The 20,783-nt window shown below is 36.3% G+C and overlaps 1 protein-coding gene across 2 annotated transcripts in view; it reads left to right on the top strand.

Annotated features, from left to right (window-relative positions):
* Window positions 1–1,604: 1,604 nt before the first annotated feature.
* Window positions 1,605–20,783, top strand: part of LOC150096911 (uncharacterized) — a 29,191-nt gene continuing 10,012 nt past the window's right edge. Inside the window, exons 1-3 of one of the 2 annotated variants that reach the window (XM_090408239.1) lie at window positions 1,605–1,913; window positions 12,446–12,529; window positions 19,440–20,578. In XM_090408239.1, coding sequence (XP_090264365.1) covers window positions 19,455–20,578 — 1,124 coding nt within the window. In that variant the 5' untranslated portion in view covers window positions 1,605–1,913; window positions 12,446–12,529; window positions 19,440–19,454. The remainder of the gene's footprint in view (window positions 1,914–12,445; window positions 12,530–19,439; window positions 20,579–20,783) is intronic. The other variant, XM_090408238.1, reaches the window with a different exon arrangement.

Genomic DNA, 20,783 nt, shown 5'->3' with positions numbered 1-20,783 from the left:
ATCCAGTATTCACTTTTCCTATGTAATATTTGTTTGCATTTTGCTGATAATACTGTAAAATTCGGGTGAAAAATACTGATTTTTCACCTTTTTAGCAGTCCGTACAAGGTAGTTTACGGTGGACAAAAACGTAACCTCTTTGTAATCTCTAAATCTCGATTCACAATGCCATATAATACAAAACAAAAGATAACCGCAAACTTTTGCTTTGTCTTTTATTTGTTTTTATTGTTTATGTTTTGGATTTTTTACTGTGGATTTTGAAACTTTCGTAATTTGAAACTTCGTAAATAAAGAAAACGTAAGATGAGGACTTCTGTATATACATTATTATTGTGTGTGTGTGTGTGTGTGTGTGTGTGTGTGTGTGTGTGTGTGTGTGTGTGTGTGTGTGTGTGTGTGTGTGTGTGTGTGTGTGTGTGTGTGTGTGTGTGTGTGTGTGTGTGTGTGTGTGTGTGTGTGTGTGCGCGTGCGTGCGTGCGTGCGTGCGTGTTGTTTTGAATCTTTGAATCAATGATTGTCTTCCACTTTGTGTGTATTCTTTAATGTAAATAAACCAATCCACTAAGACCTGTTATTGCCAAAGAGAATAAAAGGTGTCAATGTATACTTTCACAGTGCTAGACTATCAGAATAAAGACTGCTATAGGTTCCATTTGAGTCGTTGACTAAATACAGAATTTTTTTTTTCTATGCTTCTCTTTTGTTGGTTGCCGAGTTAGCTGATCTTTGTTACAGGTAAGTAGGCGTTTTCTCCCAGAACTCAGGTTTTAACCTAGCGGATAAACGTATCTACTGCAGAAATCACACACTATTCCAAGGTGTTTAAGGCCAAGAGTTGACAAGTGTCTGCCATATTGTTTCCTGACTAAAAGCCTTGATACAATGATATTCTGTCAGTGAAGACTGGCTAGTCATTGTTCTTCTTCACTGGTCCGTATGAAGACTTAGCAGACTGGCTGCCCGTTGACCATAAAGTTAGGTCTAAAGGAGCTACGTGTATTCTTTTTAGAATGAATGGCATTAGAGGATTTACTTCATTTTTATATAAAAGTAGCGAGATTAATCTCACTGGCATAATTGGCTGTGACTGAAAATATGTGAGTAAACATCTGAGTCTTGGGGAGAAATTCTACCAACTTAATCAGAAAATTAATTCTGAAACACAGCTGATAACATATTCTTATATTCTAAAAATATTTTTATATTTTAAGGATAAAATATACATAAAATATTCTTCTCGTTTCAGCCGATATTTAAATATCAAGCAAGGTCAACGTTGCTGCCGTCTTTGGCGCTTTTATCAAGTGAATTTCGTTAATATGTGCGTAGTTTTAAATAATGGCAGATAACTCTTGGTTAAAATGCCCTGTGAGCTTCCCAACCTGCAGTCTTAATAAATGTGTTTTTATTAGTTAACTGATTGTGCACTTTTTTTTTTTTTTAAATAATAACAGAAGAGCTTTTGCGAAATATCCAATCATTCCATGCACCCAAATGTTGCACATCACATAGAAGAAGCTCAAATTATCGTCCAGCAGATAAACGTTTATTATTATTCATTATTCATCGTAAACTGAGGCGCGACTATTGCTGTTTGAAAACTTTATTTATCTTTTATCGAATATTTGCAAGAGACACATCGATGAAGGATTTTCTGTTTTTCAATGGATGCAACCATTTATTAAACAGACCAAATAAACAACGAGTAGAGGCTAAAGTACAAGAACAAACACAATGCACGTCGTACAAACAGCAGCTTTTGTCTGTTTATCGCAGGTAGGTGTATCGAGATAGATTTCAAGAGTCAACTGCTGATAAAATCGACGTTTGGCAGCGTTGGAAGATTTCAGCTTTTCGCTTATCTATGAATAAACTCACGTCTATTTAACTGCGTTCTGTACACTTCCAAGGTAAGAAGACTTCTTTGATATTAGCTGTAAATGTTACTTTATTCAAATTACTTCTCGAATTCAGGTAGAAGGCACTTTTATAAATGCGAATATGCACTAGCTTGATTTTCGGAACTGTAATTATTATTGTTATTATTTTAAACAATTAATAACAATTTTTATTACTTAAATTCTGACTGAATATGCAACTGATTTTTGCCTAACAAGCTTTTTTGCTGTTTTTCAAAAACGTTAGCACATGATTCGTCCACTTCTTTTTTTTTTTTTTTTCATATTGATTTTTTAGAATTCTTGTTGTGTCCCATAGCAACAACAAGAATTCGGAAATATTAATATGAATAAAATGAACGACATTTGTACATCCCAGGCTATATCTGTACGTGCGTGTTCTACGAGCTGATTGTATGATTTGCAAGATGAAAATTTGAGTTTCGGAGAGGAAACTAAATCTCCAGGTGACCTCATATAAGATCGTCTAATTCACCTTTAGTTGAAGAACCCCTTGCATGAAACCTTAATAGGTTCCATGCGGAAGATTCGAATTGTTTGCTTAAAATAATTAGGATGAAATTACAAACGTAACGAACTAAAATCCTTGTTTGTGTTTGACAATGTGCTTGGTCTTCGAGAGGTAAACACTTCTACTTCTGTATGAGACTGAGGTTTAGGATGCAAGTCAAAAGGCGTCCTGACCTCTTTCCACTGGAGGCACTTGAGAAGTCGCATAATTGTAAGTGTTTGTTTATATTCCAAAAGCAGCTTGCGCATTTAGTGTGTCCACTTCATGATGTCCTCGGATCAGTTCATGACAATTTATCCAGCTTATTCAGAACTGAATAAACTGTCATGAATCCTGAAATTGTTTTAATCCCTTTAAAATAACTTCACAATTTCAATAGTTAATTAAAATTACTTCTGTCGTATATATAGACATTTTATTTGTATATATAGTATACGTTATAGTTCTGCATAGGTTTCACGTAGACACAGTTAAAAAATTATTTAATCAAGAAAGTTAATTACAAATATTTCGATCCACGTATTGTTGGTCTTCATCAGCGTAGTGCAGTTGGAAATTAATAAATAAATAAACAACAGTGAAGATTTATGAAGAATGAAACCTCTCCTTAGATTAGGATATTAGCGATATTAGGTGCATGGGGATTCCATTTTCCACATTACATTAAACTGCATTATGCTGATGACGATGATTCACAATACGTGAATCAAAATAGGCGCAATTATTCTTTCTTAATTAAATCATTTTTCAACTCTGCCTGTAACTTAAGCAGAATTATGAATTCTTAACAGCTGCAGAAATTTTCCATGAAAATCTGACAACACAAAAATTATCTTTAAACATGCAGATCACACTAATATTTTGTATTGTTTTACATTCATATTTTTCTAACAATCGTGTCATTTCACTTGTTTTCACATAAAAATTTCACTTTCGGTCGGCCGAGTACATGGCGCGTTCGCTCTTCAACCAACAGGCTGTATGTTCGAATCCCGACATGATAGGCATATTTGTAATTGTTCTTTGGTGCGAGATTAATTTCATCTCTCAGTGTAAAACCGCTTTACCTCTTATTAAAGGCTTTAAGTGACATGAAATTTTTCATGTTTCGTCTATGAGTAGGGTTTCTGGACTATGCAAAAAAAAAAAAATAATAATAAAACATATATAAAATTAATAGAAAAATTCCTTAGCCCACCTACAGTACTAATGCACTATTCAGGGAAAAAAAACTTTTCGTCGATGGCAGTAACAAAAACATTAATTGTTACACCATAAAAGGAAGATATGGCTAAAAATAAAATAAATTATCTAATTATACGACATTCCTACAGGAAAGGTTGCATTGTTTTATTCAGATAAAACCTGAATGTTATTAGACAGAATGTTGCAGAAGGAAAATATAGATTTTATCACTGCAAAAAAAATGACATCCACGCAGCTAACACTCCAGCATCGCTAACAAAATCCACTGTCGCATTGATATCTGTTATCGTTTCTTATATACAGGGTGTCCCTTAATTCGTGGTCCAAACGTGAGGGGATGGTAGTACATACCGAAACCACCAACATTCGTCATAGAATATGCAGCCGCAAACGCAGTGAGGAGTAGGAAATGAAGGACAGACACAGGTTTCCAGAGCGACATTTATTGCAGATCATTACAGCAAATACACAAAGGTCCGCCCACCAACGTTGATACATGCGGCACAACGGCAGAGTAGTGTTTGGCGTACCTGCTCGTAAACACCGGGCTTATCGCGCACATCGCCGGCTGCGACGGACAGTCTGACTACCAGATCCTCCGCGGAATTCAAGGACGTCTCGTACACGACACTCTTCAAATGTCCCCACAGAAAGAAATCGAGACAAGAAAGATCGAGCGATCTGAGGGTCAGACCACCAGAAGAGGGACATCCGAAAAAATGTCGCTTGGAGAAGTCAAAAGTAAAGACAATGCTGATTTGTTTCTACGATTCCAAGGGCATCCGCAAAGAATTCGTTCCGCCTGGCCAAACGGTCAATGGTGAGTTTTATCTCGAAGTTTTGAAGCGATTGATAGCGAGAATTCGTCGTGTAGGGCATGAATATCGTGATGTAGGAAGCTGGTCACTTTTGCACCTCAATGCACCATCTCATCGTTCGAACATTGTGAGGCAGTTTTTGAGCAAAAACCAAGTTTGTGTGTTGGATTACTTGCCGTATTCACCTGATTTAGCACCATGTGACTTCTTTCTCTTCCCCCGATTTCATTTGCCGATGAAAGGAAAGCGATATGACACCATTGAAAACGGTCAAGCAGCAGTAATCACAACCCTCAACAGTTTCCCATAAACCGATATAAAAAAACTAATTTAACGAATTAATGATTAACGACCGTGCCAAACGCGGTATCGAAGCTGAGGGATTGAAATAAATGATTTGAATAATTATAATCGTCCTATGTTTTATTTTTTTATCAAAAGTTCAGTTTTTTTTTTGGACAGAGGGTGTGTGTGTATATACGTGGGCTGGTCAATAAGTAATAAGACTAATTTTACTGTGGCGAAACCACTCATCACAATATTAATTTCTGTGGAATAAAGAAATGTTGCTGTCTGTATTAACAAAAAAGGTTGATAGATAGCGTATACGGGCTGATGTGCCAGAGTGTCACATGACTAAACGCAAGTGCTCATCGGCGCGCCTACGAGGCGCGACCAGTCTTCGAAATGGAAGCATCCTTGGAACAGCGTTATGCCATTAAATTTTGTTTGCGTTTCAAAAATCGGCATCGGACACTTTTAATGATACGCGAAGCTTTTCACGATGAAGCAATATCGAGGGCAAGTGTTTTTCGCTGGCATAAAATTTTTAAGGAAGGAAGGCAAAATGTGGAAGATCTTGAACGTGAGGGAAGACCTTCAACGTCTATCACAGAGACAATGATCAACACAGCAGCGATTATTATTAAGCACGTCAAAAGGAAGCGTCCATTGCTGAACAATGGCTTCTTATTGCACCACGATAATGCAAGGCCACATATTGCTGGTTGTGTAGTGGACGTTTTGCAGAAGAACAACACAGATATCCTACCACACACTCCATACAGTCCTGATCTCGCACCGTGCGATTTCTGGCTGTTTCCTCAGCTCAAGAAACCACTAAGAGGCCGCCATTTCGAAAGCAACAAAGCATGTGTAAAAGCTGCAGAGTTTTGAAAGGCGGTTTTGAAAGAACTCTCAAAAAACGGACTCTCACATGTGTTTAAGAAGTGGACGCAACGTTGGGACAAATGCATCGAGTCTCACGGTAGTTACTTCGAAAAAGACCATGTAAATGATGACGATTAAAGGTAATCTGTTTTCTGTATAAATATAATCGTATTACTTATTGAACAGCCTACGTATATAAATCAGCTAACGCCTTTTTTGTTCAAGTATAGGGAGTAGGCGAGCCCGTTTCGTTTTAGCTTTCTAATTTTTGGAAACTGAGTGGGCAGTTCAATCTCCACTGGTTTCCAATCAGATATAGCTTCCCCAAGGCTATCACTAATTAATCGGTACGCAGTGAAGAAGACGGTTATGTCGCCATCTCTTGGTCGCTAACCCTAACACAATATTTTAATGTCTGAAAATACTGTGGGTTCACCGGCCGGTTTTCTTGAATTTAGTGGAGGAAAAAAAACGAGTTTCCGGGAGAAAAAACTCGCTTTTCCGTGCCAGAGATCGACTAGCTCTGGAAACCGATCGAGAAAAGGCTTAGAAAATGTTCCTCTAGACGGCCACTAGATTTGAACCCAAGTCTTTTTACGGTCAAGCACCATAGAATGTAAACGCCACTTCTATTGAGCTACGCATAGCGCATAACATTTCTGGCTGGATGGGTGAAGCAAAAATGCTTTTCGTTTTTCCCTTTGTCTGCAAATGAAGTATTTTGAGTGGATTGTTAATGAGCTTTAATCTCGCCCCGTGATGACTGTGAGTTTAGCTGTGTTCAGCTGGACGTAGGATGGACTTGGGCCTTTTGTATTTGTATCTTTCCTCATCATTATATTCCGAAGCTTCCTTGATCAACCGGTATGGGTGGTTGCTTGTCATGGTGAAGACCTTCTGAGCTAGATCTAGCAGTAAGGATGAGATGTAAGGGATGTTGACTTCTCTGTGAATTTGTGAGTTTCTAATGTACCAAGGGGAGTCATTCTCACTTGTTTGTTCTGTATTCTCTGTAGTTTTTGGATATTTGTATTCGCCGTATGACTCCATGCTAGGGATGCGTATGTGATGGCCGTGCGTATTACCATCTTGTAGATGAGTAACATTGTTTGTGTATCCAATTTGCTTTTTCTGTTGATCATAGGGTAGAACTGGCCAATTACTTTCGATGTCTTTGAGACAGTATGTTTTATGTGATTGCTGAATTGGAGTTTTTTTTTTTATCGAGTATTACTGGGAGATATTTGATTTTATTCTGCCATGGGGATCTTGACACCTAAGAGGTGAATATCATCCATGTTGTAGACTCTCTTTCTGGAAAATAGTATGGCTGAGCTTTTTTCGGGGATTCACTTGGATCCTCCAGTCTGCCAGCCACTTTTCTAGAATGTGAGTAGTTTTCTAATTGCCAGTTTTGGACTGATAGATCTTGCCACTATTGCAGTATCATCTGCTTATAATGCAGTGATTGTTGTTTGCAGGTTCCGAGGGACGTCCGCTATGAAGATTAAAAACAGGAGATGGGCCAGAAGGGAACCCTGAGGAACGCCTGCCAATAACTTGCATCTGAGTGATATTTTTCATTGATTTTGATTTGCATATATCTATCTTTCAGGTATGAGTGGATTATTTTCGTTAACTTGGCTGTTTAATACTCTTTTAAAGGCCTTCTATGAGGCCGTAACGCCTCTTAGAAGACCAAACTCACTCACAATGAAACAAGCCCATTCTTTTCTCGGCTCTGGAACTCATTTGCGATTTTCCCCATCTCCACGAGATCCTTTTCTCGTTCCACTTCTTGTGCTACAATTCTCACCAATTACAGTAAGGAACGTTTCATCTTTAAATTCCAAAGAGCTTTGCATTAAACTGTTATCTCCTCCACTTACTTGGTCATCTTAATAGCCTTCAAATCACTTTTAAGAACTTTTTTTTGTGCCATCTTGACCATTGCTGAATCTTTCTTTGAAATTTGTCTCATCCGAATTGTCCAATATATCCCAATAAGCATAAAAATATTGCTTTGTGATCATTACCTCCTTTAATATATTGTTCCTTTGTTGTTACTTCCCCCCCCCGGTGACGAAACTGCCACCTATTTCCCCAACCGCTTATCCGCTCCCATTTCTTTTAATTAAAGTATACAGATGTGTGTGTGTGACAGGGAAAAAAAAAACTGTTTTTTAATCTATTGAAACAGAGAAAGAAGTCAGAAGAACATACATAATTTATAGATAGAAGAAAGCGAAAGAAATTTCGGTTTCACAAATCTGAGTCAATGAACTGTTGGTGAACGACGTCACCTTCAGAAATGCTATTATAAAACGCATGTTTTTCTGGGCTGTTTGTATGGCGTGGAATTGGCATTTCTGAAATGGGAACACTTAATACTTTTCTCATAACAACGATTTTATTCAAGAATCTGTGTGAGTATATACTCACGATTTATGTATATATGAGTATACACAAATGCAAACGATTTACATAATTAGATTAGCTGCTGTCTATTACTCACCGAACAAACTGACCTTATCTCTCTCTCTCTCTCTCTCTCCGCCTCGCTGGTTATCTTTCTTGGAGCATCATGCAGGCCGCCACGTCAACTAACTACGTATCGTAAATAACAGCATGACTCACGATGGCTGCTTTCAAGCTAATCCACGGACCCTCAATACAATCAGTTGAAAAAATTCAACTTGATATGGAGAGTATTAGGTAGGGTACCAGAAAGCATATCACGAGATAAACATTTTCCATCCACAATGCCGTCCAACAACATACTTTTGACTTTCATGTTTGACTTTACCAAACCAGAAAAAAACGACCTTTAAAGGAAATTTTAAAAACTCAAAATTTCCTACATATTTTACTTTAGAAACTACACAAAATAAATGGCAAATTTTACATTTAAAATTTATAAATAACTGACCTGGATAATTTCGTTACTAACTACAAATAAAATCCAAGACATTGTGCCTAGTGTTCCTAAGACTTTTTTTTTTTACCGTAAAAGTCTTGAAAATCATTAATTCAAAATAGATTATATTTTTGTTTATTATTATTGGGAGTTTTTAAAACAGCGGCTAACCCAAGTGATGCTTACATATGATTACAACTCGTCTTCGAGTTCATTAAAATTATTTAAAAAAAATCCGCTAACCGTTTTTTTTTTATACATGTTCAACACTGCTTAAGCCCCATCTGAAGTTTGGAGACTCAGGAACAGTTCACTCTCCACCAGTCTTAGCCAATCAGGGCTAGCTGGCCCAAGACTGTCACAAATTATAAACGACATTCAGCGAAGAGACAGATAAGTGCTGCCATTTCGTTGTTGCCAACCCTTACGAGTATATTAATGTCTGAAATAGTGTGTGTTCCGCAGTCGAATTTCTTGATTTTACGGGACGAAAAACCTCGTTTTCCGGGAGAAAACCCCGGCTTGCCCGTGCCAGAGATCGACTCACTTGGAAATCGAAAGAAAGATTTTTGACAACAAAACTGATAAATATCAGAGAAAGTTGGATTACTTTATACAGTGAGATTTTGATAAAGAAAATAAGTACAAAAATTCTTACAAATAAGAAAAGTCCTAGCAGGATGTCACCAAACAACACCTTTTATTTTGATAATACCAGACCGAATATCTCTTGTCACTCTCTCTTTCTCTCTCTCTCCATGAACTTTTCAAATTTAGATAGATCATCATTCCACATTCGGTCCACCATTGATTCCAAGTGACTTACATGTATCTGGTCTCCTAGACGTCACTTGGAATGTCACTCCATTCTCTTTTCCAAAATACTTTCCATGTCTGCGTACAGGGTTGGATAAAATGTGCAAGACCAAGGTCGATGCATCACTAAGTTACAAGTTATACTTTAATATCCATCTATAAAGTATTTCTATTCGGAAAGCGTCTGTAGCTCAGTCAGTAACGTCGACGCCTTTTAGTGAGAAATGCCTGCGTTCTATTACCATGTCTAACGCAAAGGACGTTTATTAAAGTTTTTTCATTGGAATGTTCAGTTTTGTTCTCAATCAGAGGTGGCAGTAAACAGCAAGAAGTTGTTTTCCCTCCCGGAAACTCAACTTCTTCATCCCTCAAAACAGGTAAACCGGCCAGAAGAACGCAAAATTTACATTCAGTTGACAATGTCCCGATCTCCACTCAAGATTCAGTTTTCTCTTCTTACACTTTTCTTCTTTCTCATCTAGATGACTTACACATTTAGCTCATCCTCGCTATATCACATCCATAGTCTCTAAAACACTGGATGCTAGTCTTTTGCATTCAAACCTCTCAATCTCTTTCTCTCGTTGTTCTTGTTCAATTGCTAACATTATAAATTCCAACCGACCCATAAAATACTGTTCTCAAATTAGGGGTGCATCCAAAATTTCCCTAGGAATTGACGATGGTATGCAGAAGAGGGCAATCCACCTAAAAGAGATGACACTCTCCAGTCATTTTCTTGTAGGCGCGCTATTGAGCATTATCTTTTTTTTAAGGTATTTAAAAAAAAGATATTTTTTTAAGGTACTTAAAAATATACCTTAAAAAAAGTCCGGTAAGCCAACGTCCATGAAAAACTTAAGGTACTTAAGTTTTTCATGGGCGTTGGCTTACCGGAATGGGCACTACCATTCCTCCACTTTTATCTAACATGTAAAAACACGAGCAGCTACATACACTGTGTGTACTCGACATCCGCACACAATTAATGAACTAAATTCTCACTCTATTCTTTGTGTTTGTGTGTGTGTGTGTGTGTACACAAGAAAATGACTGGAGAGAGTAATCTTCTAGGTGGATTGCCCTCTTCTGCATACCATCGTCAATTCCTAGGGAAATTTTGGATGCACCCTTAATTTGAGAACAGTATTTTATGGGTCGGTTGGATTTGGAATTTATAATGTTAGCAGTTGAACAAGAACAACGAGAGAAAGAGATTGAGAGGTCTGAATGCAAAAGACTACCGTCCAGTGGTGATTCGCACATAAGCACTGCGACACTGCAGCACCCCCCAAGGAAAAAATGAAAAATATAAATTTTGTTTGTGTTTATAAATAATAACAATGCTTACAACTGCAGGCGTAGACTTCTGTGGTTAATTGGTTCAAAAGACATATTTCGGTGATTACACCACCTTTTTTATTATTCAGTTATACAATATACTGAAATAATACCTGACAAGTTTCGTAAATCGTAGGATTTACATCTTCAGGGGTAAATAGTATAACTTAAAGTTTAAACAAGAGAAATTAATAAATACATATCATAACCGTCTGGCTATTCATAAACTCAAATAACAGAATGCAGATATAAAACGTTATTGGCGTTCAACAATACTGGACGGTGTCACGTGTTCTTGTTCTCGTTCATACAGTCCGAGCTCAGATTGAGGTAGATTTTTTATTAGAGCTGACCACACTTGATGGAGAATTTAGCCTTGATTTTTATTGCACTGGGTTGGGTTTTCCAGCATATTAGCAGCTTCTTTAAATTTTCTTATGTAGCAGTTGTTTTCTATGTATGACATCGTCGTTTTTTCCCAGAGTGCATCGTGTCCAGTGGAAGTGGTATAGAAAGCAAGACCCGTTTTTTGTTCTCTTTTGTATTGTACGTCTTTCTGGTGTTCAGCCATGCGTATTTCTCTAGATCTTCCTGTCTGTCCTACGTAGCATATCGCGCAAGAGCAATGGATTTTGTAGACTCCTGGTTTTTTAAGAGGATGATGAGATAGTTTTGGTGGATGTAGGAATCTTGAGATTTTTTCTATAGGAAGGAAGGCTACTGTTAAACTGTGAATGAAATTATTTTGTATGTTTTATTCTTCATTCACGTTTAACATAATCTACCATATCCTAAGCAAGACTTGTTATGTATTATTTGTTACTCATTTGTTTAAGATTTATTATTCATGTATTTTCCTTGAATTTTATCAGTTATTATTTAAATATATAATTTTAATATATGTTATGTTAATAAAAGGACTCCGCGGAAAATTTGTTTTATTTCTATATTCCTTCAATAATATTATAAGATAGTCTATGAATGTGACTTTTATGTGCCTTATGAACTGTGACATATGTTTTATTTGTTATATTTGTAAATGAAAGTGAAGGAAAAATTAAGTAACTGTAATATTTTTCGTTATTTTTTTTTTCATTACTGAGTGTAAAGATATAATCTTATATAATGCTTATGTTTACATTTTGTTTTGATCGTTGCCATGGAGACAGAAATAAAATAGAATGAGCAAGCTTAGGGCGTGAGCTGTGGTAATTGGGAGTAGGGAATTAATATGAGGGGGGACAAGTGAACGAGTTTAGGCGGAAAGTAGAGTAACGGGAGAAGAAAGTAAATAAGGAGACTCAAGGGCAGGACATTCAGGGGCAGGAGCATTCAGAACACTACGGAGACGAAGAGAAACATAGAGTGAGGTTAGCGGTGGCAGTAATAGGAATTTTAGTGCCTTAATAGGATTAACAAAAGACCGGAAGATTAATAGGAAATCCAGAATAATTTCACTAAGTTCTAGAATTACTACGTATTCCTATATCGCCTAGAAGAAGGATTATTCGAAGCTCAATTTGTTATACAGTAGTAAACATGGAACAATTATTCTGCCTTATAGCAAGTCCGTCAGGATTTGAGTAGCGCGATAAATATTAATTCAGTTATCTCCATGAAGAATTCTTTTGAATAGTGTTGCATCGAAGTAATAAGTGAATATAGTTTTGATATGTGCTCGCATTGAATCTGATGTGCTAAGGAGTAATTCCGGTAAGAACAGTCCTACTTTATTTTATTTCAGTGCGAAGATTTAGGTGATAGCTCCGTCTCTAATATCCTAACATTTACAGTGGCATTTCACTGAGTTTAGCCAAGTTTGAAACTTGTAAGTATTTCTCCTTGAAGTAATAGCTGCTGCTATTAATAAATTAATAAGTGCTTGCTGACTAAGAGTTAAATTATGGAGTGCAGCTAAGTAATACTAGTAAATTATTTACTAAGAGATTCTGAAGTTTTGAAATGTACAAACAATTTTTATTATTAGAAGAACTATGAATTTAGTGTCTGAAGATATGATGTTTGATTCTATGTGAATGTTCTGACCCGAAGAACTAAGTTAATTGTATTATCTTATTTTGGGAGTTATAATTTTATGTATTTGTCATATAACCTTGTATTAAATGTTTTGTGTTATTGATTTCAATATTGTGTGTGCTTGATTCGTTTTCATTGCACCGTTCATAAAAAGTTCAGATCTTGCGGTAGCCTTTAGGAGTAATATATTAAATTCGGCCTATATGATTAATGAGACTGCTAGATTAATTCAAGATTGATTTTACTATTCTGCATAGGCTATTCTAAATATAGGGCGGCGCAGTATAAACATAAATTTCCCTATATTTTGTTTAGTAATCAACTAGCAATTAATTGATTTTATTAAGAACAACTTTACATCAGGATGGCGGATTCAAAACCAAGGAAGTGCGTTACAACACTACTTTTACATTAATTTGGCTAGCTTATCTCTAACATTTTTGATATAAGGAAGCGAGATTGCGTTTTTGTAATCCTGTTTTATTGTGTTGTTGGTTGGAGGCATTTTAAGGATTCTCTTGATGGTTTTTGTTTCATACCCATTCTGTTGGGGGATTTGTGTTAAGTATTTTAGTTCTTCATTACATCTTTCTTGTGTGCTGGAGATATTGTATGCTCTGTCTACAAGAGTTTTAATTAAGCTTATTTTTTGTGAAGGATGGTGGTGTGAGGCTGCATTTAGAAATCTTCCTGTGTTAGTCGGCTTCCTATATACTGAGAAGGAGAGTTTATTTTCTTCATTAACTTCTAATAGAATATCTAGAAAAGGAAGTTTTCTATTTTCTTCTTGTTCTAAAGTGAATTTTATGGTGTTGTGCAAATTGTTGAGATAATCTTTAAAATTGATAAGTTCATGTGAGGTTCCATTTCATATGATGAAAATATCGTCTGCATAGCGTAGCCATATTTTTGGTTTTTTATGGTAATTCTTTAGAGCATTGTTTTCAAATTTTTCCATAAATAGGTTTGCTAATACCGGTGATAATGATGAACCCATGGCCAGTTCTTCTTTTTGTTCCCAGATTCTGTCTTGATAGGTGAAAAAAGTATTGTTTATACAATATTTAAAAAGATCTAAGATGTCCGGAGGGAAGAGGTCTTCTAGGAGATTCAAAATTTCTTGTCTCGGGACGTTTGTAAAGAAGCTGATAATGTCTAGACTTGCTAAAATGTCTGATAGACCAATATGTATATCTTTCACTTTTTCTATGAAATGTGTACTATTTTTTATGAAGGAAGAAGTTTTTCCTATATGATGTAAGATCATGTTGGTGAGGTATTTCGCCAAGTTGGAAGTCGGTGAATCTCTTAGATCTACTATTGGTCTTAAAGGTATATCTGTCTAGTGAATCTTTGGAACCCCATAGATTCTTGGTATCAAAGGATGTTTTGATTTTAAGTATTTTTTAAGTTCTTCCGTCCAGGGAGGCACTTTTTTTGAGATCTTTTTTTTTTTTTTTTTTTGTGTATGCCAAGTCGGGTCTCTGTCTAAGGGTTTGTAGGTGTTTGTATCCTCTAGGAGACTTTTCATTTTATTATCATATTCTGTAGCATTTAAAACGCTTTATTTACGCTTGCCTTAAAAAATTAAAGGATGACAAAAATATTGTCATAATAAAAGCGGATAAAGGCAACGCAACTGTCGTTTTAAATGCTACATAATAAGATAATAAAATGAAAAGTCTCCTGGAGGATACAAACACCTACAAACCCTAATATAAAAAAAACACCTACAAACTGTAATATAAATTTCGTGTTCTTCTGGCTGGTTTGCTTTTTTGAGGGGATAAAAAATTTGAGTTTCCGGGAGGGAAAACAAAATCCTGCCACCTTTGATTGAGAACAAAATTCAACATTCCAATGAAAAACTTTAATAAACGTCCTTTGCGTTAGACATGGTATTAAAACGCAGGCATTTCTCACTAAAAGTCGACGACTTTACTTACTGAGCTACAGGCGCTTTCCGAATAGAAATACTTTATAGATGGATATTAAAAGATAAGTGGTAACTTAGTAATGCATTTTCCATGCATCGACCTTGATTTTTAACATTTTATCTAACCCTTGATGGTAATCTTTTGCATTCAAACCTATCAATCTCTTTCTGTCGTTGTTCTTGTTCAACTGCTAACATTATAAATTCCAGATCCAACCGACCCATAAAATACTGTTCTCAAAGGGGTGCATCTAAAATTTCCCTAGGAATTCATGATGGTATGCAGAAGAGGGCACTCCACCTAAAATATGATTTCTTCTAGGCGGCTGTTTCAGCAATTATGCCTTTTTTTAAAAGGTACTTTCATGGGCGTTGGCTCACCGGATTGGCCACTACCAAACCCCCACTTTTAAAAAAAGATGGGGGTTTGGTAGTGGTATGACACGAGCAGCTACACATACTGTGTATACCCGACATCAATACATAGTTTTTTTGTTTTTTTTTTATTTTAAATAACGAAACCTGTGGTGCGATCATAATTAGAAGAAACACACGTATTAACGACAGTGAAAATTATTTAATTGTAAATATTTCATCCTAAGTATCTTAGGTCATCATCAGTACAGTAGTTTAAAACAATAATAGGAATAACATACAGTTAGGGCAAATGATTACAATGGAATCTCATTAAACGTGCGTAACGTGTTACAAAAAAAAAAAAAAAAAAATTATTTAACACAATTTTGTATGACAATTTCCCATACTTTTGGAATAGTAAGAACGTCGTTGAGGTTTAAGTTTGGTCTGTGTAGTAGGGCTTCAGACTTTCTTTGTATAAACGTTCATGTTTATATAAAGATCTATGTAAAAGTTTAGACTTTTCCCAATGGATCCTATGGTTTGGATTTTCAATTTCGTGTTGAGAGAGGCCAGATTTCTGCGGTTTAAAAAGACGAATGTGGTCGTGATGTTCTTGATTTCTGGAATGGTCAAATTTACAAGCAAGAAGAAGGAACAGCAATGGGATCTCCTTTATCACCAAACCTAGCAAACTTGTTTCTAGAACACCTTGAAGAAAAAATATTCACTTTTGAACCCAAACCAAAAATTTGGTTAAGATATGTCGACGACGTATTTGCAGTCTGGGATCATCCCGAACATGAATTACAACTGTTTCTAGATAAATTAACCTTCTTCATCATCGCATCAACTTTACGTTAGAAAAAGAATCTCCACAGGGTTTCTACTTTTTGGATTTACACATCCAAAGAAAAGAAGATGGTTCCATAGCCACGTCTGTCTTTCGCAAGCCTACATTCTCAGGTCGCTACATTCCCAATTCTTCCGCTCATCATCCATCTCAGCAATCTGGCATTATTAAATCACTAGTTTCCAGAGCACACAAATTCTGCTCCTCTGAAGAATCTTTAAACCAAGAATTAGAAGTAATCAAAAATACAGCCATCCTAAATGGATATAATCCGAAAACAACTAAAAAAAATCATCATCAGTCACTTCTCCACACATCAAACCAGATAGGAAGAAGTCCATAGGATTCCTATACCTTACGTCAAAGGCATCTCCGAACGTCTTTCTAAAATTATGCAGAAATACAATTTTGCAACTACTTACAAACCTATCACTACTTACAAATTTACAACTTGTTACCTTCTCCTAAGGACAAACTTTCACCTTTGATGTTGCCTGGCGTTTATGAAATTCCATGCTCATGAAAATTATCTTACTTTGGACAGACAAGTAGGTCTGTTCAGAAACGCATCTCGGAACATCAAGACCACATTCGTCTTTTTAAACCGCAGAAATCTGCCCTCTCTCAACACGGAATTGAAAATCCAAACCAATAGGATCCATTGGGAAAAGGCTAAACTTTTACATAGATCTTTATATAAACATGAACGTTTATACAAAGAAAGTCTGAAGCCCTACTACACAGACCAAACTTAAACCGCAACGACGTTCTTACTATTCCAAAAGTATGGGAAATTGTCATAAAAAATTGTGTTAAATTATTATTATTATTATTATTTTATTTATTTATTTATTTTTTGTAACACATTACGCACGTTTAATGAGATTCTATTGTAATCATGCGCCCTAATTGTATGTTATTCCTATTATTGTTTTAAACTACTGTACTGATGATGTCCTAAGATACTTAGGATGAAATATTTACAATTAAATAATTTTCACTGTGGTTAATACGTGTGTTTCTTTTAATTATCAATACATAGTGTTGCACTCCAAAGTTAACGAATTAAATTCTCACTCTATTCCTTCATGTGTGTGTACACACACACACACACACACACGCACATGAAGGAATGAGGTAAATACAAAGTGAAGATATTATATAGTAGTAGTTCATAGTTTTCAGCACCCACAACAAGCCAGGTGTCGATTTAGCTTTTGTATGTATGTGTATAATATATATATATGTAAGTGCTTTTTTTTTTTTTTTTTTTGGTTAGCGTGCACGTAAAAACGACTACACGCCTCAAACAACGAGTGCTTGTTCACGCTTTAAAATTTTTGAAGGAAGAGTGGACGGGGCGTGTTTTTTTTTTTTTTTTTTGTATCGATGTTTGAGATTGGTTCGCTATGTTTTATTTTTTGAGTAATTTTCCATCTCGTTATAATATCTATATAGTGCGTGTTTTTAATAATGATATAAAATTTCAGGGAAAATTCGGAAACTCACTTTTCATTAAACTATAATTTAAAAGTAGGAAATCAACCGATTTATTCGATGCTGAACAAATTGTGGTTTTTTTTTATAACTAAGGCGCAGCTTTTATGCAAATTTCTTTACGGAAACTTTCTTTTACTGAGCAAGTTTTGAATTGAAAATATTCCAAACAGCTACAAATTAATCCATTGCATTGAAACAAGTCGTTCTGTGTTAATTACGTCTGAATGTAATGAAATTCTGTTACTTTGTAGTTTCAATTAATCCGAGAAGATAATCATCCTTTAATTAATGGAATTTAAATTTTTGTTGCGGTTTATCTCTGAATTTGCAATATCAGTTTTAACGCATCTCATTAATCTTCAATCCTTTAAAAAAAGTTTTATTTTCCATTTAAATTTAATTTTTTTCTAATTACATTTTTATAAAATTTTTAAATGTTTGTTTAATTAATATGTGAAAATGATTAGAACAAACTCGCAAAAGAGTAATATTTGAGCTCCCCCCCCTCTCTTTATACGTGTAGATATATGAAAGCACATGATATATATGCATATCATGTTCACTCTCATGCTGAAACTATATGCACAAGGGTGGTGCAAAGACCGATAGTCTTTGCACCACCCTTGTGCATATATTTCCTTTTTATTTTATTTTATTTTATTTCGCGTTTTCATACTTTGAAATTACTAATTTCACCCGAACTGTGATTTTCATTTTATGCACCGCTCGTTTTCCACTCTGGTTATTGTCGTACAGCCTGCGTAGCTCAGTTCGGTATAGACCAGGGGTCGCCAAACTTCTTTGACCGTCGATCCCTTCAAGAGTTTCCTACTTTTTATCGATCCCCCACTATCTTACTATTACTTAATTATAATAGGACAAGCAAAAAAGACGCTTATGTGAGTTTTTAGATTGTTTATTTTATAGTTACAGTGTTTCTTGTATGTGTAATATAGTATATATTATTATATTGGCTTGACGTCAAAGGGATACGTTTTTGTTTTTGACGTCATTCTTAACATTACATATTTGATAGGAGAGATAAATAATATATATAAAATATAAAATTTAATTTACATAACAAAATAACAACAATACAATCTTCCTATAGGTATATATAGGATGTACAAAACTACCAGCCCTGCTCAACTCTTCAACATAGAAAAATTTAGTTCGTGAATGAATAACGATTGAATTATAATATGTATGTTGATGAATTTTAGAACATTAACGCCCCCTTGTATGTCGATGCGCAAAAATGAGAACTGGGATCGAATACGTGTAAGTATAAGTAAATAACCAACCACGCACGTGTTGCAATCCCTCTCCCGCCGCGCCGAAACCACCGACATCCGTTTATTGGTAAATACGTCATTTTGGCCTACATGATTGGCCTCCGTAACTATTTTCATGATCTTGCTCCATCTTACAGGTCCTATTCAACCAATTCAGGATGGAGGTAATCCAAGTTTACCGAATTAAATATTACCTGTACAATGATGTCTTATATTTTTCTATCGACCCCCAATCGACCCCTGAGGGTCGATATCGACCACTGGTATAGACAAAGCTTTTTGGTTGAAGGACCTGGGTTCGATTCCCGTCTATGACGTGAGGAACATTTATCTGGCTCTTTCGACTAAAGGTGAGTTAGCCAGTCTCATACTGAGATAGAGGGTTTTTTCACCCGGAAACTCGGGTTTTTCGTCCTTCAGAACAAGCAAACCGGCCCGTGAACACGCATGAATCTACACTCATAAAATACATACTTAATCCCTCACTAGGAGGACTCAACCAGTCCTAAGGGGAGGGCGAGTAACTGGCGGAATCCTATACGAATAAATAAATAAATTGCCGTACTACAAAGCAACACAAGCCTGCGAAAAGAATTCCTGAAAAATCTAAATCTTAAAACTGAATTAAATGAACAAAGCTCATTAAGCCTAAAACGAAAACCAGCTGCAGTAAGATAAACGCTGATCGAAAGATTATCTGAAGGTAATTCAGCGAGTAATTAGAATGAAATTTAATTCGGATGTCTTTTTTTTTTTTCAGGTCCTGATACCAGCCATGCTCGGTGTACTACTCCCCTTTACCACTTGGATCCTACTGACTGTTTCTCCCTCTGCTGTCTATGCCGAGGAAGACAAACGCAATGCATACGCGGAATTATGTAGCTCAAGCATCCAGTGCAGTTGTCCTCAGTCGTCTTCCTTCTCTGAAGTCGACTGCAGCGACCGTCAACTGGAGACTCTATTGCAGTTTGTTGAGTTTCCCGACGAGATCACTTCCGTCAGCTTCAGGGCCAACAGAATCAAAGTGATCTCAAATAACTCGTTCATCCAAGGAAAAGGAATTTTGTACCTTGACTTGTCTTTCAATGCCTTCGAGTTTATTGGGGACGAGGTATTCAAGTCGCTGTCAGCCCTGGACCGTCTGACCTTGGCTCATAACAACATTTTTAGTCTGGCCCTGAAAGCTCTTCTAGGACTGCACAAGCTGAGAGTCCTCGATCTCAGCTACAATTCGCTGAGCTCCATCGAAGGCGAAATGTTTTCATCAACTCCACTGCTGAACGAACTGAACTTGGAGTACAATCCACTGATGACCGTAGATCCCGTAAATTTCAGTAACCTCAATAAACTGCAACTGTTAAACCTGAAGACTACGGGACTCACCTGGTTTCCAGATCATTTGGCCACTTTCCTCCCGAACCTAAAGCAACTCTATCTCTCAGGCAATGGATTGCAACAGATCCCCACCTCTGGCCTTGAAGGGTTTATTTCCCTACAATTACTGGACGTAAGCTCGAATCCTATTACGAACATTCCCAAGGACGCCTTTAAAGGAGCTTCTAATCTGACTGCACTCTACCTCAACCGCCTTGAAGAACTGCAGTCTATCGATGCGTATGCCTTTGGCCATCTTCTTAATCTGAGGATGCTGTTCTGCAGTTTCAACAATAAACTCGTACACATCGATCCATTGGTCTTCGCATGGAACTCGACGACGATGGTCATTCCTTTGGAAAGGCTCGTATTGCACCACAACGCGCTTCACACTCTCGCAGCCGATGTACTCCGCGATCTGAAGTTGCAACACCTCGATGTGAGCGGGAACGATTGGAATTGTGACTGCAGGCTTCGGTGGATATTGGACGTTAAAGTGGAAAATAACTTCCTGGACACGATCAGGTGGGTATTTATTATTATTATTTAATTTTTTTTTGTTTGTTTCGCACAGGTTATGTCTCTGAATGTGGACCATCAATGGGAATGGGATGGTATTTTCATTATCGTTAAATTTGAATATCCGTAAGTTGGAGTGTGCAAAATATATGCAGTGGCATATAACATATTCAGAGATTTTTTCTTCTAGGTATAAATATTTAATATTTAC

This window comes from Typopeltis vanoorti, chromosome 18 (assembly GCF_054136105.1).
Source record: "Typopeltis vanoorti isolate ZY-2024b chromosome 18, IOZ_Tvanoo_1.0, whole genome shotgun sequence".
NCBI classification, from domain to species: domain Eukaryota; kingdom Metazoa; phylum Arthropoda; class Arachnida; order Uropygi; family Thelyphonidae; genus Typopeltis; species Typopeltis vanoorti.
The sequence above is the reverse complement of the archived record's forward strand: the minus strand, read 5'-3'. Positions and strand labels throughout refer to the sequence as shown.